A 21,671-nucleotide genomic window follows, 5' to 3' on the forward strand; every position below is an offset into this window, starting at 1 on the left:
ATTCTTAAGTCATTAACAGTGTTTGGAAATTATCTCCATCAGAGGAGGTGTAGCTCAGACATGCAGAGGAGTGCACAAGTAAAAATGAAAAAAAAAAGTTCTCCCTTTTTTATCCAACAGATCATAAAGATTAAGATTATGGATAAATTGGGTAGTTAACTGATAGTATGATAAACAGTCATTAGATGGCCACAATTGATCATCTGTTACCATTTGAAGTAGACTAATTAGACTAAGTGTGGACGGGCTCGGTTGCCACTGTCATGTCCATTGTATTGTGGCTCACTCGGCCAGTCTAGTAGGCTAGTCTAGTAACAATCCAATATATCATTAACAGTAGCTTCTGTGTGTGTGTGTGTGTGTGAGTGTGTGTGTGTGTGTGTGTGTGTGTGTGGGTGTGTGTGTGTGTGTGTGTATGTGTGTGTGTGTGTGTGTGTGTGTGTGTGTGTGTGTATGTGTATATGTGTGTGTGATTAGAGAAATAGTCAACCGTAGGTTATGCTATATGTATAATATGTTTGTGTATTTTAAGTATATGTCCTTTTGAAAAATGGATAGGTAGAGTTGAGAATGGTAGAGTAACAACACCAAGAACATGGGTTCAGTACCCAGGAAGTTAATGCATTGATGAAAATGTATATCTTTACTATGCTGTAAAAGTTCCACTCAATGAAAGTGTGAAGTGCAATGTGCAATGTACAATTCAATTCAGTTCAATTCAATTCAATTCGATTCGATTCGATTCGATTCGATTCGATTCAATAGAATTGTCTCAAGGCGCTTATATAACACTTGTATCTGAATGTGTGTGTGTTTGTGTATATAACACTTGTATCTGAGTGCAGCTCTGGCCTGCTCCCTTCTGTGGCGATGTAAATCAAGGGAAGAATTGAAACTTAACCTTTGTGTGTACAGTGCAGCTGATTGCTGTAGGTGTTTCCTCATTCTGTAAGTGTTTCCATCACAGAAACTCCCCCGTGGAAATAAGAGTGTAACCGTCACCAGCTATTTCAGTAAGCCTTGTGGCTTGGTCCTTATTCTGTGTAATGACATTTTCTGGGCCAGCCCCACGCATATGGATCCCCCCCCCCCTTTTCTGAGCTGGGTTCTGCTTAAGGTTTCTACCACTGGGACAATAATACTATAATTAATAGTGCTAAATAAACAAATAAAACTGAATTTAATTGACAGATGTTGATTCTGGACTGGGCCCGGTCCTGTTCTGGTTCAAATCTAGGTCTGGAATGGGCCCGGTCCTGTTCTGGTTCTATCGGATCTGGTTCTGATCAGACCACTGACATCTTCTCCTCTCCTCCATTGGTGTCTTTCACTGCAGGTCCAGTACAGCGGGATCGGGATCTTTTATTTTCAGTTCTGTGTTGACTAAGGTGTTATTAAGTATTCAGGGTTCCCACGGTACCTGGAAACCATGGAAAACATGGAATTTATTTTTTCATTTCCCAGGTTTGGAAAAGTCATGGAAACTGAGCAAAAGTGAACACTTACATGGAAATTGAAGCAGTTGTCCTGGAAAATTTTATTGGATGATGTGTAAAATAGTAATAAAATTAAACTATTGAGCACAGAATTAAGATGAGTTTATAAAAACCCTTTACATGTGAACAGCTTTTACTGTAGATAGAAATGGATGATCCCAGGTTGTAGAGCATGCTCTTGGCATCCTATCTGGTATGTTGGAATTTGATGCAGGCAACCTGGTGATATGGACTTTAAAAGTATAGTTTCGGATTGGTGGACTTCGGGAATAATAACGACAAACGTTACTCGCAATCTCAATAGAAGGGTCAAATACATGCATTTCCCAGCCAACACGGGAGCCTTGACATCTACAGTGAAATTTCTTATGCAAGTTTATCCTCAAATGTAAGTAGCTGTGTTTTAACTGTGTGGTAAACCTGGGGTTATCAACGTTAGTTAGTAAGCAGTTCAATCTTGCTAACTAGCTAGCTGAACTTGCTAGCTAGTTAGCTCCAACTTGCTAGCTAGCAGCTTACACTAGAATTGTTGAGGTAATTTTTACCTTGCTTTTAAAATACTAGAACTATGTTTGATCCCCATATGTATTTCACTCATTGACTTTTTCTAAAACCGTGTTATTCACCACATTTAGGTTTTTAATTTGGATTTATTAATGATGGTTAGCAAGCACATGCAGTGCAATCTTGCTAGCCAACTGTAGGTAGAGATAACGTATTTCCGCTGGGATCCGTTTTGAAACCGGAAGTTGGAACTTTACTACGGTCTCTGGTTGGTTAAAACTTGTCATCTGACCTGAACAGCCAATCACTTGTGTGTTTAGTCGTATGACTTTGTAAAAGTTCGGTTAACAAGTCAGTTGAGTATTGAGCCGTATAACTTCGCAGAAATAAAGAAAAATACAAAAAACGATTGTTTAAAAGGCAGGCGATCGACACAATTTCTCTACGAAAAAGTAAAGGTCCTGGTATTAGCCAGTCAAACAGAGTAAAGCACCCACTTCCGGTTTCAGTACGGATCCCACCGGAAATACGTTATCTCTACCTACACCAACATTCAGCTTGCTAACTAACTAGCTAGTGTTGGCTAGCTTGCATTGCTAGCTAACTACCAATACATTTTCACATTAGGCTGTGACATTACTTCTATACTAGTTGACATGACCAGTCTAGTCTTGATCAATTTTGTAACATTCATTCTTATATCTATTTTTAGCTATTTTGTGATTTTTCATTTAAAAAAAAATAAAAAATGATACTACTAAATAGGAACATTTGGGGTGAGACATTTTTGAGAGAACATATATCAATCCCAGTGCTCATGTGTCTCAAAGTTCCAGTTCAATACATTGTTGTTCATCTACAGCTTTTTGCATTATTTCATGCATTGATATTATCAATAAGACATAATCTCTAAGCATTTTACAATGTAGACTTGACTGGCACATCTTTTAAATCAAGTAAGTAGTCAGGTGTCCTAGCTAGGGGGTTGTGTGTGTGTGAGGGGAGGGGGCGCGGATGGGGGCGGAAAGCTTCAGGGGCCTATAGATCATCACTTGATATGGTACCTGGAAAATCAGGAGGTAGCATGGAATTTTTTTTCAATGCAAGCGTGGGAACCCTGGTATTTTCCTTCCCGGGGATTCCCACTGACTTTACCTATAATTCCAGTTCTATCAGCATCTGAAGTAAACGTGACTTGACATGTGCTCCATACAGACTGTGTGACATATAAAAGCCCACAGGCAGTGACATACCTCTGTCACGGAGCCTGTTTTAAGCCTCATGCGCCTAAAGATGGAGAGAATGGTGAGTAGCTTCCTTCTCATTTTAACTAGAAGTGAGTCAAATTTCTGCCTCAGGCACAGCAGCGGGCAGCCCTCTCTCCGTGAGGACCCTGTTCCATCCTCTCCCTGTCTTCTGTTTCTCTTCTCCTCTCCTCTATTCTCTTCTTCTACCTTGTCGTGTCTTCTCTTCTGTTTCTCTTCTCTCTTCTCTTCTCTTCTTCTCCCTTGTCATGTCTTCTCTTCTGTCCTCCCTCTCCTCTCTCTCTCTCTCTCTCATTCTCTGGCTTCTGGAATAACAGCTCTATTTAAAGGCCATTGTCTGTCATTCGGGTTCCAGTGTTATTTTGGGCATATAGCTCCATTTTTGTTTAAGATAACCATGCTTTAACAGAGCTAATGTTTCATTAAGCCATTATTAAAACACAGATAAATGCCCAAGTTAAAGACTTTGATCAGTGTCTGTGGTTCTATCAAATACCTTTATAGCTGCACACTGCCGTGAGAGATTCTTATGTCCTTTGTATGAACGGCCATCTAGTGTCCAAACTATGTCATTGCAGAATTTCTTCCTGGAGTAACTTTGAAGAATGAAAAGCTTGAAGTTCAATCAAAATGAAACAGTGAAAATTAGGTTGGATTTTTCTGTGTGTTCTATTTTTAGTTCCCTACAAGTAGCTCTGGTTAGGACGTAGTTAAAGCCATGAACAGCAGGCTGGGAAGCAATACACACACCAACACACACCAACACACACCAACACACACCCACACACACACGCACACACACACACACAAATGGGTCAATGACCCACATGACAATGACAAATGACCAACCAAATAAAGCTTCTTATGTAGTGAACAAGAGAGTGTTAATGAATTTGAAACAGCCATTTTTATCATTTCCACTTCATGTCTTGTCAGACCTCTGTGTATACCATCCATTTTGTAACCAGATGACAATTATTCTTGCCACACCTGGACAAGATCAGTTTTAGACTTCTGTGAGGGTGACATATGATGAATTTACAAACTGTCATTCGTCAATCCGCCAGTTTGCATTATACCTTTAAATGAGCCCTTCCTTCATAAACCTGCTCTGAAATCCCCAAACCAGACTGGGACAGCCTGAGCCGAGCTCTGCGATCCGAGTGGCAGGATGTGCCCTGTGGGTTCATGGTTTATGTGGGCACTGCATCATGCACGCATGGTAGGTGGCATGGCATGGCATGGCATTGTGCAGACATAGCAAAGCTTTGGCAAGGCATCATGTGTAACCTGTGTTGTGTAGGTAAACACAGCCCTGCACCGGACTCAAACTGGCAACCACGGGCATTGAGGGGCGGGCGTACTGTCAACCTCGGGCATGGGGGGCGGGCGTACTGGCGAGGAGGGTAAAACCCATGGGTGCTAGCGTCTGTCGCCAGGGAGGGCACCTCCTCGCTGCACAGCTCTGTGGCCGGAGGTATGAAAGGGTGTCATGCAGACATGGTAAAGATGTGGCAGTTAAAGTTATACTAAAAAACTGTTCTTCCTTCTTGAACCCACAGTTTCCTGTCAGAGTCACCTCACATTGTGTTAGAAGCACAGATGTGCAGAGAAACAGGACGCCCAATGTTTCACACCTATCATGTAGCGAATCACATGAAAACAAAACATCTGAAGAACACTTGATTTGGATAGGCCCCTTTTGGCGCCTAGCAACCAGCCACTAAATGATCATACACTTTAAAACAAAACCAGCCAGTAGATGATCTTGTTGAGCTTTGCCTGGTCTTCCCTTAAATTTCACTGGAAATGACCACTGCCCTGGATTGACCTCGGAGTGACTGGGCTACCCACTAGCCAATCAACAAAGCAGATTTCTACTTTTATAATGTTCCAATCCAACTTGAATAGCCTGTGATGCCAAACACTGTGTTATGGAACATTCAGTGCTCTCAAATTCAAATTCAAAAGAGCTTTATTGGCATGACAAAAAAATTCAATTCATATTGCCAAAGCATACATATTAAAAAGAAAAGAAAAGTACAATATCTCATAAAGACAGTGCACAGAACTGTTCTCTCTGTCTCACTCCTCTGAGTCTGTGATTCACTTGATCCTTTTTGCAGACTGCAATGCAACACTTTCATCACCTACACGCACACACACGTTTTGTTTATTCCTTCACCACCTACATTAAGTCTGTCTTTTTGTCCTCCATCCTGTTAATCTATCTTTCTCTTTCGTTCTCCCACTCCTCTACCTCCCTCCCCCTCCCTCCCCTCCCCCTCTCTTTCTCCCTCCCTCTCCTCTCTCACTCTCTCTCGCTCTCTCTCTCTACAGACAGCTTACGCTTAGGTGTGTGTGCGTGTGAGACTGTTTGGGTATCTCTTCTCATCTCCCTCTCATTCTCTCAGTTTCCTGCAGCCATGGCTGGTCAACACACAACAAGACTCCTCTTCGCCTTCGCCTCCCTCTCTGTGTGCCTCGTCCTCTTCACCCAAGCTGAAGCCTGCATCACCGGTGGGTATCCGTCAGGGCACTATCACTTCACAGGGTATCTGTCAGGGCACTACCACTTCACAGGGTATCTGTCAGGGCACTACCACTTCACAGGGTATCTGTCAGGGCACTATCACTTCACAGGGTATCTGTCAGGGCACTATCACTTCACAGGGTATCTGTCAGGGCACTACCACTTCACAGGGTATCTGTCAGGGCACTATCACTTCACAGGGTATCTGTCAGGGCACTATCACTTCACAGGGTATCCGTCAGGGCACTACCACTTCACAGGGTATCCGTCAGGGCACTATCACTTCACAGGGTTTTTTTTAGTTAGTTTTGTTAGCGGTAGCACTAAAATGCTGCAAAGCATGGCAATATGAGGGATGTTAAGGCATCATGATGTATGCGACACAAAAGTGGTTTTGATGGTCAGTTTTCTTTTGTTTGCTGTTTGTTGTTAACTTCAGTACTGATGTACACTACCTTGAGGGTGTGCAGAGGGGTGGCTGGGAGTCTAAAGGTCCCAAACCTTTACATTTTCACAACTAGGAGACGTGTGTAAAACAGCTTGAGTGTTCTGCAACTAGGAGAGAGAGGGAAGAGACTGTTCTGTTGTGTAGAGGCATATTAACCATCTGTAACCATCTGTGTGAAACAGCCCCAGTGCTTTCTTAACTAGCAGGGAGAGCACAGAGAGCGTTAATGTGTGTCTGTGTATTATCATGATGATATGTCTGTCAACATCCATAAAACAGCTTCAGTGTTTTGGCAATATTTTGACAATACAGTCATACCAATAAAGCAAAAACCTTAAAAATATGACATATGACATAGAGAATTCAATCAGAGTAATAATTTGGTGCATTTGAATCCTTTAACCATACCTGTAGTCCATTTTATCCTAACTGACTGTTATGACAAAGTATAGACTGACTATTTCACAGCATCTATCAGTGTGTCCCTGGGCAGCCTGTGTTTCCTGAGTAATACACACTATATATAAGGGATTTATTTTACGATAATGACCGCTGGACTATACATTATACCGCTTATTATACGGTTACTTGCCAAAACCATAGAAGACATTCCTCCAAAATACCTCTTTTTAATGATTTTGTTGCCGTTTTGTGATTTCCGCCAAGAAAAAAATTGTTCTTCACACAAATAGAACTTTAAAGTTTCAAGTGCTGTGTAGCAACCCATTACTTGCTGACTTCAAGTTACAATGACTTTCCGTTACCTTAAATGACCAAACAACTTGCGGAATGATATTAAAGATGTGAATTAGAAGCACCCGTTGCCAATGACAGGGGTCATTCATTTTTCGCAGCTGTCAATATGAAGAAATATCAGACCTTACGAATGCTGGGGTGGCCCATTCAAATCAACAGAACTTTTTGGAACATTCTCAGGAGTCAATTTCATTGGCTTTGTACCTGAACTCTTTACAGTGACAAAAAAGTTACTAATCTAATTTTAGCACAACTTACGCACCCTGCACATGGCTGGGACTACAAGCGTCACTCAACAATAAACTCACCATGAAAGTTATATAGAAATCATACAGGAAAAAAAGAAAAACAAAATGGTTTCCGTCTTCACACATAAACATGCAGGTGTGTGAAGCATCCCCACCACTTCCTGTTTGAGGCTCCAGAAAAGCACCAAAGTCGTTCTCTTGTTGTTGTTGTTTTACATAGCTCCAAAAAGTCCACAGCTCCAATGACTAGCAAAACATGATATTAGAAATCCTAAGAGTTGCCTGTTTGGATTTATTGGTTGGAAGTTAATTGATATAATGTAAATGATTGAATATCGTGATTAATAACATTGATAGAATATATTACATTTTCCAAAATGGTCAACCCAAAAATGCTTATTATACATATATAGTTGACATATAAAATATGTATTATCCATGTATTCTGGTTTTTGTATACACCGTACATACATCTCAAATGTACTGTATGTATGTATATATGTAGATGCTTTATATAATACCCAGAGTATATTTCTCAGCATATTTATTTTGTATGTGTGTGTGTGTGTGTGTGTGTGTGTGTGTCAGCAGAGATCAGGGTCGAGCGTGTGGTTTGGTCCACCTCTTACAACCTCAGCTGTGCACGCTTAAAAGGAGATGAGCGTATTGTGACCCTAGAGAAAGAGAAACAGCGCGTCCATAACTTTACCATCCTAGGACAGAATACCGCTGTGGAGGTGAACGAAAACCTGCGTCTGCTGGTGGAAGGAGACAGGGTGGTGTACGAGTTCAAACAGGTGACAGAGCGGGAGGCGGGGGTGTACACCTGTGAGCTGCAGAGGAACTACCCCCCACCTTATAAGGCTGAGGTCCGCATGTCTGCTCTTTTTACAGGTAAATGAGGCACACACACATAACACACACGCAGGCACACGTACACACGCTCACTCATACATAACACACTCCCAGGCACACACATGCGCGTACACAAACTCACGCATACATACAAATATACACATATGCTAGCAGTAGTAGTAGTAGTAATAGTAGTAGTAGTATAGTAGTAGTAGTAGTAGTAGTAGTTGTTGTTGTTGTTGTTGTTGCTCTCCTTATCCCTGTAACAGTAACCCTATGAGCACAGTGTATACCCACTAAGCTCTATTTGTATGTATCATGTATATACCACCTGATGTTTGTATATATATTATGTACATCTACCAAATGCATGCTGTGTACAACACTTGTTGTTTCCTTTCCCCTTCTGCCACACAACCCTCCCACATCCCCCCTTCCTATCTCCTCTCGGGCGACCTCAAGCAGATGGGTCCCCCCTTATGTGCCGTGGTTCTGCTTAAGGTTCTTTCCTGACTAACAGGGAGTTTGTCCTTGCCCCTGTTGCCATTTTGCTTGCACTAAGGGGGTCCAGGCTCTGGGCTCTGTAAAGCACTTTGAGACAATTTTATTGAATAAATTATAAAATATATTATAAATAAAATTGAATTGAATTGAATAGTAATAGTAGTAGTAGTTGTAGAAGTAGTAATAGTAGTAGTATTAGTAATATTAGTAGTAGCAATAGTAGTAGTATTAGTAATAGTAGTTGTATTAGTAATAGTAGTAGTAGTAGTAGTAGTAGTAGTAGTAGTAGTCTTTAATAGTAAAATTGTAACTAGTTGAAGCCTTATGACCTAGTTTAACTAGTTAGGCCAAAATTCTCACTAGCGACACGATTTGAAGCCTTATGACCTTATTACTTTAACTAGTGAGGTGCAAAATCTTGATCTTCAATCAAGCTTGCTTCATTATGCAAGAGAGGTCAAACTTTCAGAGGGTTTGAAAACAATGAAAAACATTGCAGGTGATTTTATCTGCAAGCTCCATCCAGAACGCCCAAATCTGTGAATCAAGCCCAGACCTTAGGCCAACAGTGTTAATTATATTATATTTCATCTGATTAATCGGGGGCCTAGGCTACTTGCAGTCATTCACACTACGTCTTGGTTCATTCAAATCTTGGTGCTTACCTTATTAGTTTCTTCTTCATCAGAAATAAACAGAACACATGCCCATCACATTGCTGGTGCCCTTAATGTGTGTGTATTCTGAGATATGAGATAATGAATCAGTCACTTTGAAAAAACATGTTAAATCAACAGTATCCAACAATTTATAACTTTTTGATGTATGTTTTATAAGCAACTACTTGTATGCATCACCTTCAAATTAATTTCAATCGTATATGGTCATGTGAAGGACTAACTTTGGTATGGGATCAAACATCATTGCATCAGTCTCTGTTTTTAATGGGCTCCTCACAGTGATATACAGCATATAATGTATATATGGTCATTGTGATATATGGCATATAATGTATATATGGTCATTGTGATATACGGCATATAATGTATATATGGTCATTGTGATATATGGCATATAATGTATATATGGTCATTGTGATATACGGCATATAATGTATGTATGGTCATTGTGATATAAGGCACATAATGTATATGGTCATTGTGATATACGGCATATAATGTATATAGGGTCATTGTGATATACGGCATATGATGTATATATGGTCATTGTGATATACGGCATATAATATTATAAGTAGTATAGTGCCTTCCTTTGACTCTCTAAATTCTTGTGTAATTCTGCTTCTGTGAATGAGATGATAATATGTGAACGCTCTGCCCAGCAGAACCCCTACAACGACTGACTCTGGAGCCCGGTCCCCCTCGGCTGAATGCGTCCAAGGAGGAGCACCAGACGAGCCCCGTGCCCTCAGAGGTCTGCCCGCCTCCCGTGGGCCTCTGGTCGGTCTGTATAGGGGTGTCCATGCTCTGTGCCGTGGCCATCGTCATCGCCCTGGTGCTGGGGGTAAGAGTGTGTCACAGTCTCCTCCCGCATACAGATCTCACATGTTCCACAGTGCTGTTTATGTGTGTGGTTCCACAGTGCTGTTTATGTGTGTGGTTAGAGGTTCGAGGTGAGGGGGAGAGAAAGAGAGAAACAGAGGAGAGAAAGAGTCACAGAGAGAGAGGGATATACAAGATATACAAACAACACACACATACTGCTATTGTAAACTATATACTGTATGATGTTCTTTTTGCTGATTCATTCACTGCCACCTAGATCACCTAGAGGTCCCCACATGACACCTATATGTGTAGTGTGTACAAGTACTGCAAATACACACATACAAACACACACACACACACACACACACACACACACACACAAACACACACAAATACGGACACAGGCAGAGTTTCAGATGTGTATCATGTGTACTCTGTTTGTCTCTGGTCTGAAGAAATCAAAGAGTCAAATCAGAGTTTCAAAGTTGAGTTGAGTTGCGTTTCTGGGGAAATAACACCTACCGCTATGATGTACAGGAAGGAGGTTCTGAGATTAAACATCCCACCTAAGCTACCTACATCCTTGTTCCAAATAACAAACACGTCATTTGATGTGTGTATCTGTCTGTCTGTGTGTGTGAGTATGTGTATGAGAGACAGAGACAGAGACAGAGACAGAGACAGAGACAGAGACAGAGAGAGAGAGAGAGAGAGATTTACTTTCTATGGCATTTGTCTAAAAGTACTGCATGTTTTATGGAAGAAGTCCCAAAGAGGAAAAGAGGGGAGGAGAGAAGGGGGAAAGGGGGATGAGTGGATAAGGGGGATGAGTGGATAAGGGGGATGAGTGGATAAGGGGGATGAGTGGATAAGGGGAAAGGGGGAAAGCAACACTAAGAGAGGGGTGAAGTTTGTCTATTATTGTCTATCACAGTTTGACACTATGTTTGTCTCTGGTCTGAAGAAATCAAACTGTGGTTTGGTAGCTGTTCTAGAACACACACACACACACACAAACATACACAAACACACACACACACACAACCACTCTCTCACACACAAACACACACACAAACACACAAACATACACACACACACAACCACTCTCTCTCTCACACACACACACACACATACAAAACCACTCTCACACACACACACACACAACCACTCACACACACACACAAAACCACTCTCACACACATCTCACTGTGTTTTTTCCTCCACCAGCACAAACTGTACAGGAACGCCAGACAGAGCACGAGTACATCAACACTAGACCAGCAGAGTCCAAACGGCCAAGGGGGGTGCAGCACCCAAAATGGCCAGGCAAGTTCTGAACCCCCCCCCCCTCAAAAAAAGGACGATAACACACCAAGTGAACTCTGAGAAGAGACTCCAAACACAAGGCCCAAAAGTATTATTTTTTTTTCCATTTCCAAAGTCCACTTTTCAACCTGATGTGAAAACAAATATTCAGCTTTGTTTTGTCACATTCCTGCTCAGTGTCAGCTATAATTGGTTGTCTCTTCATCTGGAAACATAGATGTCATCTTCACCCCTTGATGTGCATATTATAGACTGACTCTTTGCCTTCACAGTCATATTTGGTACTTGCCTTGATATGTAGACTACTTGTTAATACCAATAAAGAATTACAGTTTTTTACAATCATTTTAACTCTTGTATCAATACCATGAACACTTTTCCCAAACACTTAACACAGTGGGCTTTACAGACACACACCTCCGCATATCAGTTAATATTTGGTGCAAAATGCACTACAACAACCACACCACAACCAATGCTGCCGTAACTTTAACACATGTTCTCTCTCAGAGTACAATGACCTAAAAAAGTATTGCCAATTGCCAGTGTCCTCCAGTTTGGCATAGATTACTGTGGTGTTGCATTGAAAAAAGAGAAAAAACACACACAGACAAACACTTCTTTGGACTACAGTAATAAAGTTTATAATATTACAGTAAACAATAATTCTAAAATGCTGCAATATGTTTCATTACAGCCATATGCTAAAATTGCACGTGTTACTGCACTATATAGGCTTACTACATTACAACAAAAAGGCATGAATACGCTACGTATTTACTGAAGTATTTCCAATGCAGTAAATTACATACATCCACACAAGATACAGTCTACCAAAGTACTGTAATACCACTAGAAGTCTGTTATAGCCCTACAGTAATGCTGATCCATTCTGTCCTCTGCATTTGGTGTCAAACTTTTGCATGTTTGAACTTCGCATTTACGGTAACATTCTCCTCTGCATTGCATCTTGGAAATACGTCAATCCAAGCCAAGTATCTGAAGACAGTGTTCATATGTCAGTTTGCCTCTCACAATAGTCTTTCACTGATAGCCTATGACTTACATATAGAGCAGTACTGTAATAGTGGAAACAACTCTTCAGGAACAGTTACATCTATGTTTGCCTGCTGTAGACTCTATTACTATTAGAGATAGTAAGAAGTCTGCAAGCCAAAAAAACGAAATAATCTAAATAAACTTTCTGCTAAAATAAGAATACTTTTTCTTATTCAAGCATATAACTTAATTTGTCTGTCCAAAACACAGCATCTTTCCATCTACAGTGATCTAAATTACTGCAAGTTTGGTTTTGAACTGAAAGTTAACTGTTTTGAACAGAGTATCTAAACATCGGCAAAAAATGCTGTAGTTGCACAGCGTTTTGCTGGTAGTGAACATTGACTGGGACAGGTATCCATGAATTTCGGAAGAAGGTGTCATTGACTGCATTTGTATCTAAGCATAGGGGCAAGTATCCACAGTTTGGTTCACATGGTCTACTGGTATGCTCGATGTGTTACGTGTAAGTGTTTTGGGAATGTGTACATGGTATTGGTACAAGAGATAAAATTATTGGAAAAAAATGGAAAATGTGTATGTGTGTGTTGTGCTGTGATGGAGTGGTGTTGTGTCAGATGTTGTGTTTGTGTGTGTTTATGTGTGTCAGAGGATGTGGAATTTTTGTGTGTGTGAGAAGGTGAAATTCCCTCCCCTTCTCACTGTGACTCATGAGGAGTTTGGCCCTGGTGTGGGATGGACTTCCCCGCCACAATGGTTGGATCCGGGCTCCCCCACCATAGTGGCTGGACCCGGGAGACCCAATTGGCTCAATTGAACCCAGCTGGCTGCCCTATTTAAAGGGCGCCTCATGTTCATGAGGAGAGACTTTCTTGAGATGGCCATGAGAGAACTGTGGAGAGAGCTTTTGACCAGAAAGCATTGATAAGGCATTTGTGAGGAAAAACCCTTACCTGTTGCGAGGTGGAGGGAAAACTGTGTCTAGCTGTGTGGACACCTTGTGCCTTGTTATGTGTGCTTTGCTGAACTATGATAAGAATTGTGCTTAGTGAGAATCTGTGACTATAGTTAACATATGCGTAGTGAATTGTGCCTAGTTTGAGTCTGCAAAGTGAATTGTGCCTAGTTTAAGTCTGCGTGGTTAATTGTGCCTAGTCTGATTCTGCTAAGTGAATTGTGCCTAGTTTGATTCGGCAAAGGAAGTGGTGCCTAGTTAAATGTAGCACTATGAGTGCGTTTTGTCTCTTTGTCACTGGTTTGGGGTTGATGTAGAGAATCCCCCAGGTAAATAAATAAGACATATATTTTTATATGAAAGCCACCATCTCCTGCACCCTTCTTCCCAACTACACTACCCAGACCAGTCGCAACCTCCCAAAACAACGTGGGGTGACCGCCCGGTCCCTCACAGTGTGTCACTATGTTGAGTGTGTGTTTGTTTGTCTTATGATTTTAAGTGGTGTGACAGTTTTGGTAACATTACCCGATTCATAGGGGTTTGAAGGCCACGTGTGTGTGTGTGTGTGTGTGTGTGTGTGTGTGTCTATCAGTTTTGTTTCCATATGAATTGTATAGTTATTTGGAGTTCTGGATGGCTGACATCCTGCCTGCTGTGGTTAAACAGGGTTTTTCACAGTTCAGTGTAATGGTGTCAGTGAGTGGTCAACCTATCCTTGTGTCTAGACCTCAATGAGGCCATGAGTGAGATCTCAAATGAGGCCATTATAGATTTTTGTTTCAGTCTGTTGTACTTTTTCATCACATTTTATATGCATTATTTTGTGTTCGTTTAGTTTTCCATTTTCCTAACGGTATTATTCAGTCTTTTTAACCTTTGTAAAGCACCTTTTTGTCTGTTACATCATAGATTATTAGTGAAAATATGCACGCAGCTACTAATGACATCAACCATAGCCTTAAGGACAGGCATGTTGTTATGCAATTGTTTATTCATGTTTTCATGCAGGGATCTACTTACACGTATCACCATTGAGATTGGATTAAGAATTGCTACATGCTACATGGATTCTGTCATTGTTTTGTGTGATGTACAGTAATAACTGCCTCTTTGTCTTTTGCTGCTGTGAAAATCATCTGGATTAGATTTCAATATCATCTGGATTAGATTTCAATATCATCTGAATAAGATTTCAATATCATCTGGATTAGATTTCAATATCTTCTGGATGAGATTTCAATATCATCTGGATTAGATTTCAATATCATCTGGATTAGATTTCAATATCATCTGGATTTGAACCCCCATCATGCTCCTCTCTTCCTCTTGAGACGTTCTTCTCAAATGCTTACCAGTGATGTCACACAGAGATTACATAAAAAGTCAACAAATTATATTATTTACATCCAATTTCTTCTCATTTGTTTTCTTTGACCATAATGCATAATGGTTGAGTAATGTCTGAGTTTTGTAGTTATGTGGATCTGGATGAAACAGAAAAGTTTTCATAACAGTGCAGGAAACAAGAGTTTGAATCCTGAAGGAACTAATCATTTACTTTAAGGCAGTATTAAGTAGTACTTGACTCTATTTGAACCCTCACACACACACACACACACACACACACAAAAATAACTATGATGAGACATATGTACTCTGGGTATTATGTAATGCATATGCGCTCACACACACACACACACACGTATGCATAAACACAAACTCACTCACACACACAACCCAACAGGAAGTGGCGTGTGCCCATATGCTCAGGGGTGTGGCATGATGACCAGTGATCCAGTCATATTTAAAACAAAGGACATTGCCATTGGTTAAACAGCAGAACACTGAATATTATAGGGGTAAATAAACAATCAAGCCTCAAAGCTCAAACACAAAACTTTTCACCAGGAGATTCCTCCTATAAAGTATAATAACAGCGCCCTCTTGTGGCTGCATCACTGCATGTTCACAGCATTATAGTATAATAAGAGCGCCCTCTTGTGGCTGCATCACTGCATGTTCACAGCATTATAGTATAATAAGAGCGCCCTCTTGTGGCTGCATCACTGCATCTTCGCGGCATTCTGAAACTAGACATGTTAGAAAGCACAGTAATCAAATCAAATCAAACTTTATTTGTACGGCGCATTTCATACAAGGAGGTAACACAATGCGCCTCACAGTAGGAAAGAAAGGGGGGGGGGGGGGTTACAAACACTTGTAAAAAACACAGATTTTCTAGAGATAAATATATAAAATAGAATAAACGTACTAACCGCACTGGCACCATAAAGGACTGCTCAGCACAGTTATCGTCAAACTAAGAGACAGCTGCTACGGGGGGGGGGGGGGGGGGGGGGGGGGGGGGGGGGGGGGGTAGGGGGCAGGTACAAACACTTGAAAAGAGACAGAAATAAGTAAATAAATAAATGTTCCATAAATGTTAAATACATTTTACAGTGAGTGATAAGCGAGATCAAAGAGGTATGTCTTAAGTGCATGTTTAAAGGTTTCAACCGTTTCAGCCATTCTTAGTGTTCCAAAGGTTGGGGGCATAGAAACTAAAAGCTGCTTCCCCATGCCAGTAGTCTCTGTTCCCATCCAAACTAATCAGGCTGTTTGGAGCATCCCACGGCAACCACGTCTTACAGCCCTCACCTCTACGTAACCTCTGTGTAATGACTGACCCCTAGATTGTACAAAAGTTGGGACGGTATGTTATATTAAAATTAAAACTGAAAACAGTGATTTGTAAATTCTCTTTGACCTGTATTACATTGAAAAACAATACAACAGCACATTATTTGATGTTTTACCTCATGAATTGTATTCTTTTTTTTTTCAAAATAAACACTTTCAATTCTTGCAACATATTTAAAAAAAAGTTGGGACAGTAAAGCATTTATCACTTTGTAATGTTCCCATTCCTTTTCACAACACTTAAAAGACGTTTAGGGACTGAAGACACCAAGTGAGGAAGCATTTCAGGTGTAACTTTGTCCCATTCTTCCTGCAAACAAGTGTTAAAGGTGTGCAACGGTACGGGGTCTTCGTTGTCGCATTTTGCGTTTCAAAATGCGCCACACATTCTCTATTAGGGACAAGTCAGGACTGCAGGCAGGCCAGTCCAGCACCCACACACCCTTCTTCCTCAGCCATGCCTTTGAAATATGTGCAGAATGTGGTTTTGCATTGTCTTGTTGAAATATACATGGGCTTCCCTGGAAAGGATGTCGTCTTGAAGGCAGCATATGTTGCTCCAAAATCTCTATGTACTTTTCGGCATTATTGGTGCCATCACATAAGTGTAAGTTACCTTTGCCAAGGGCACTGACACAACCCCATACCATAACAGACCCTGGCTTTTGGACTTGTTGCTGGTAACAGTCTGGATGGTCCTTTTCTACTTTGGTCCGGAGAACACAGTGTCCATTTCTTCCAAAAAAGTCCTGAAATACTGATTCGTCTGACCACAATACACGTTTCCACTGTGTGATGGTCCTCCGAGCCATCTTTTTCAAATGCGGATGACCCCGCCCCCTCCCCCTGCGACGAAGTTTTGCCATCTTTTTCACATGCAGGGACGTGATAACTCGTTTTTAAAATACACAAAGGAACACAAATGCTCTGCCGGACGCATTTTTTTAGGTCTCGAAAAGAGGACATGTCCGTGTAGAATTATATTTACAATGACTGTTGGGGGGGACAACTTTATTCGTGTCCCCCCGTCCTCCCCGGGATCTCCGCCTATGATTGTAGTGCTTGACAAAGGTTTGCCAAAGTAGTCCTGAGCCTATGTGGTTATATCGCTTATAGATGAATGATGGTTCTTGATGCAGTCCCGTCTGAGGGATCGGAGATCACGGTTATTCAGCTTAGGCTTGCGCGATTGCCCTTTACGCACTGAAATTATTCCAGATTCCTTGAATCTTTTCAATATGTTATGCACCGTGGAGGCCTATCTTTCTTTGAGAAACATTGTTTTAAAACATTTCAATTATTTGCTCACACATTTGTTGGCAAACTGGCGATCCTCAGCCCATCTTTGCTCCTAAAGGACTAGGCCTGTCCTGGATGCTGCTTTTGTACCAAATCATGATTGCAATGACCTGTTGACATCACTTGTTTCAAATCACATCATTATTTAATTATTCTACCTCATTACTGCCCCCGTCCCAACTTCTTTTGGAATGTGTTGCAGGCCTGAATGGCAGGAATGGATGTATATTTACAAATCAAATTAAGTTGACCAGACAAAACATGAAATATCTTGTGTTCATACTGTCTGCAATAAAATAAAAAAAGTAAAAAGTTACAAACTGTATAAACCACTGCTTTCTATTTTTATTTACATTTTCCATACCGTCCCAACTGTTTCTGATTTGGGGTTGTAGGTTTCGTTCTTGTGTGTGAAAAGTTGTTGACATTTTTCAGCTGTGCTCGGAGTATATATGATAGTGAAGGCGAAGGTGGATTGGTTAAACTCTGAGCTTTTCTGTACTAAAAGTGGTTTAATAGCTCCAGTCAACATTCACAGTGAACATCATTAATGGGTGACAGTGAACATCATTAATGGGTCACAGTGAACATCATTAATGGGTCACAGTGAACATCATTAATGGGTCACAGTGAACATATTTGGTATTGATGTTGAGCAGTCATAGGGGACAGAGACATCATTAATGGGTAAAAAATGTTTTCAACAATTATTGATATTATTGAGTCTGATTCTTCCATGATGGTGTTGCAGATTATATTTCACATAACAGCCCATGTACTACTGTATGTCAACCCAAAAGCCATGTGATTATTTCCAAGACCTGAAACTAGGCTGCATCTGTCAGAGCTATTTCTCACAGATAAGCTGTTAATTATGTTAATGCTTCACTCAAGATGAATGAGTATTCATTTTTAAATGTATGTAAAGTGAAACTCTCAGTTAGTGGGTATAGGTAGGTCAATCTTGTCAAACTGACGCAATTAAGACGTTGATAACCGCAAATATCCTGAAACGACGCTTCTAATGACTGGTCTCGAGCAGTACGTACCAATCTGACAACAACAACTGCCAGTGCATAATTCTGTCTGACTATAACAGTGGAAAGTACAGCACACTTCTAAGGTTTTCCATTTGTGATTAGCAGCCACAGGTCTTACCCAAGAGGGCCTGTCCCACAGTACTTCCTGTGAAACATGTAGAGAGAGCCTCTCTAGAGAGAGCCTATCTCTCTACATGAAGAGAGAGCCTATCTTCCCCCTTCGTAATATGCGTTCCTACACCTCTCTGTTACGTCTCTTTCACCTGTGCACAAGGTCTGGGTTTACATGATGTCCACAAGGCTAACATATTTCCCAGAGAGAAGTTGGAACGAACACAACACTAGGGTGGATTCTGCTGAGTCAGCTCCAGGGGCGGCTTGTCCATGAGGGCGATTGGGGTGATGCACTGCCTACGGGAAACAGAAAAAAAAAAAAAAAAACTGCTCCTGATGTATAAATGCAATTTCCTTGTAAGTTGCTTTGGATAAAAGCGTCTGCTAAATGACTAAATGTAAATGTTATATTTTTTTTCTGTCGGATTCTACCACTAGACCGTCTGATCTGCCTTTGAATGTCATTGTCCAATCAGGTAACAGTCAGGCAGTGAGGCAAAAGTCGTGCTTCAAATGGCCCCGCCCCTTCTGGGCGATTTGGGGCGAAATGTCAATCGCCCCAGACCTCTCTCATTGACTCCCATGTTAAATCCATTTTTTTCACAAAACAGAGCTCTCTGTCGCTACCGGATGGTAGTCCTCTACCCGATAGTAGTCCCGCACATCGCGCATGCTCAGACACAAACGGATTACGGCAGAAGGTTCAACGTCAACATATGGGGTTGTCTTAACGCATAATGTGGCTATATTTAATGTAATATTCAATTATTAAAAGCGTGGAGACGGAGTAAGGGTTAAAGGTAAATAGTTTGTATTATGAAGAAGTGAGAAAATATAGCAGTAGGTAAAACAAATAAAGCATTGATGTGCTAGCCAATAGAACTTGACAGGGAGAACAAAAGAGGATATCCAGTATATCTTTAACTTCTTTATTATACAAACGTTAAGAACTTACAGCTGTATACAATGACCAAACTTCTTAAAGTATACCGTCTTTCGCGAACTTCCATCAGCTTTAGCCAGCGATTGTATTCCGCTGTCTACAGTGTTGCAAAGTGGCGACTGATCGGGTAGTGCGCATGCGCGACTACCATCTGGTAGAGGACTACCGTCCGGTAGCAACACTCTCAATGCATTCTCTATGGCTTCCGGGAGGGCTCGCCCCTCCATGCTTTCGTCATAAGTAATGGACGTAAAAGCGTATAAGCACGTCATACAGCTTCGACCAAGGCATATTCTGTCAAGATGGCTCACGTTCCGTGCAACAACTCAATTCGCTCTTTGACAGAAACTCCTTTTTAGTCGGCGTACTAATGAAGATAAATTGACAACAGAACAATAAGGACTTCCTAGACCAAATGTATCCATTCAACAGGTTTCTACAAAGGGAGGGAAATCCTACATCCAAGAATTGGAACGAAAGAAAATCGCTGAAATCGCTATGTTACATCATACAACATTTGAGACATGTGGATAATGAAAAAGTGGGATCATTTAATGTGGAGCCACATCATGTTTGCTTATGAAGGCTCCTGGATGCAACTTTCTTCTATAGCTTTCCACCTGTAACTAGCTACTCTAGCTATGTAGCTAGAGGGGAAATATTTCTGTTGTGTGCTGCCATCTAGTGGACAAAAAGGTATTGCTGTATGAGTTAATCAGCTAACTTAATGTACCTAGGGAATGGGTCACCTTAATCATTATCCAAAAAATTGCCCCCCCCTGAGAATTTTTTCAGGAGCCGCCACTGGTCAGCTCCATTATCAAACCATGACTGAGCATTATCCTTCTGCCAATTTACAGAAAGTAACTTAAGTCAAAATGTCAGTGTGGCTCAATTCACCAAACATAACATGACCAAACAAAAAAAATAAAAATATTTTAAACATAGTATTGTGGTTAATATGGTGCTTATATAACACTTATAAACATAGCTCTGGCCTGTTCCCTTCTGTGGCGATGTAAATCAAGGGAAGACTTGAAACGTAAACTTTGTGTGTACAGAGCAGCTGATTGCTATAGGTGTTTCCATCACAGAATCTCCCCGGTGGATATGACAGTGTAACCGTCACCAGCTATTTCAGTAAGCCTTGTGGCTTGTTTCCTATTCTGTGTAATAATACTGGGCTGGCCCCAGGCATATGGATCCCCCCCCCCTTAGGAGCTGGGAACTGCTTAAGGTTTCTACCACTGGGACAATAATACTATAAATCATAGTGCTAAATAAACAAATAAAACTGAAACTGAATTTAATTGAATTTATATTTCCCTGAGACATGAGAGCATGTGCTGCTTACCTAAGCATCAGGGAACCACAGATGTTGACTCTGGACTGGGCCCGGTCCTGTTCTGGTTCAAATCTAGGTCTGGACTGGGCCCGGTCCTGTTCTGGTTCTAATCTAGATCTGGACTGGGCCCGGTCCTGTTCTGGTTCTAATCTAGGTCTGGACTGGGCCCGGTCCTGTTCTGGTTCTATTGAATCTGGTTCTGAAAAGACCACTGACATCTTCTCCTCTCCTCCATTGGTGTCTTTCACTGCAGGTCCACTACAGCAGGATCGGGATCTTTTATTTTCAGTTCTGTGTTGACTAAGGTGTTATTAATCCCCTTCCCGGGGATTCCCACTGACTTAACCTATAATTCCAGTTCTTTCAGCATCTGAAGTGAACGTGACTTGACATGTGCTCCATACAGACTGTGTGACATATAAAAGCCCACAGACATTGACATACCTCTGTCACGGAGCCTGTTTTAAGCCTCATGCGTCTAAAGATGGAATGAGAGAATGGTGAGTAGCTTCCTTCTCATTTTAACTACTTTTCTATGGCCCGAATGTGACAGTTTGTGACTAAACCTAATTCCTTTCTAATCAATGTATGATTTAGTACATCGACTGGGGTGGAATCAGTTGGAATGGAATATTCATGACATTCATGAAAGTTTTCATGAAAGTTTTCTCATCTGGGATTTGTTCTGAACTTCAGAAGACTTTCAGAACGCGAAATAGCAGTCGTAAATCGGCCAGAGTTTTCTTAAATGCAATTCCTCAAAAAACCACAAGATGCCCCACGGGGCCGCTCCGTGTTAGAAGTGTTAA

At 41.1% G+C, this 21,671-nt stretch overlaps 1 protein-coding gene across 2 annotated transcripts; it reads left to right on the forward strand.

Moving 5' to 3' along the window:
- The first annotated feature begins 5,588 nt into the window (after nt 1-5,588).
- LOC116223768 lies at nt 5,589-11,785 on the forward strand. 2 transcript variants are annotated; one of them, XM_031581664.2, is made up of 4 exons: nt 5,589-5,785; nt 7,839-8,144; nt 9,955-10,133; nt 11,345-11,785. In XM_031581664.2, exons 1-4 carry the CDS (start codon nt 5,692-5,694, stop codon nt 11,501-11,503), a joined length of 738 nt encoding a protein of 245 aa, XP_031437524.1. In that variant the 5' UTR covers nt 5,589-5,691; the 3' UTR covers nt 11,504-11,785. The 2 variants fall into 2 exon arrangements, with proteins under 2 accessions (XP_031437524.1, XP_031437530.1); XM_031581670.2 differs by having other exon boundaries at nt 7,842-8,144.
- The last annotated feature ends 9,886 nt before the right edge of the window (nt 11,786-21,671 follow it).

The sequence above is a fragment of the Clupea harengus genome, chromosome 2, assembly GCF_900700415.2.
Source record: "Clupea harengus chromosome 2, Ch_v2.0.2, whole genome shotgun sequence".
Taxonomy (NCBI): domain Eukaryota; kingdom Metazoa; phylum Chordata; class Actinopteri; order Clupeiformes; family Clupeidae; genus Clupea; species Clupea harengus.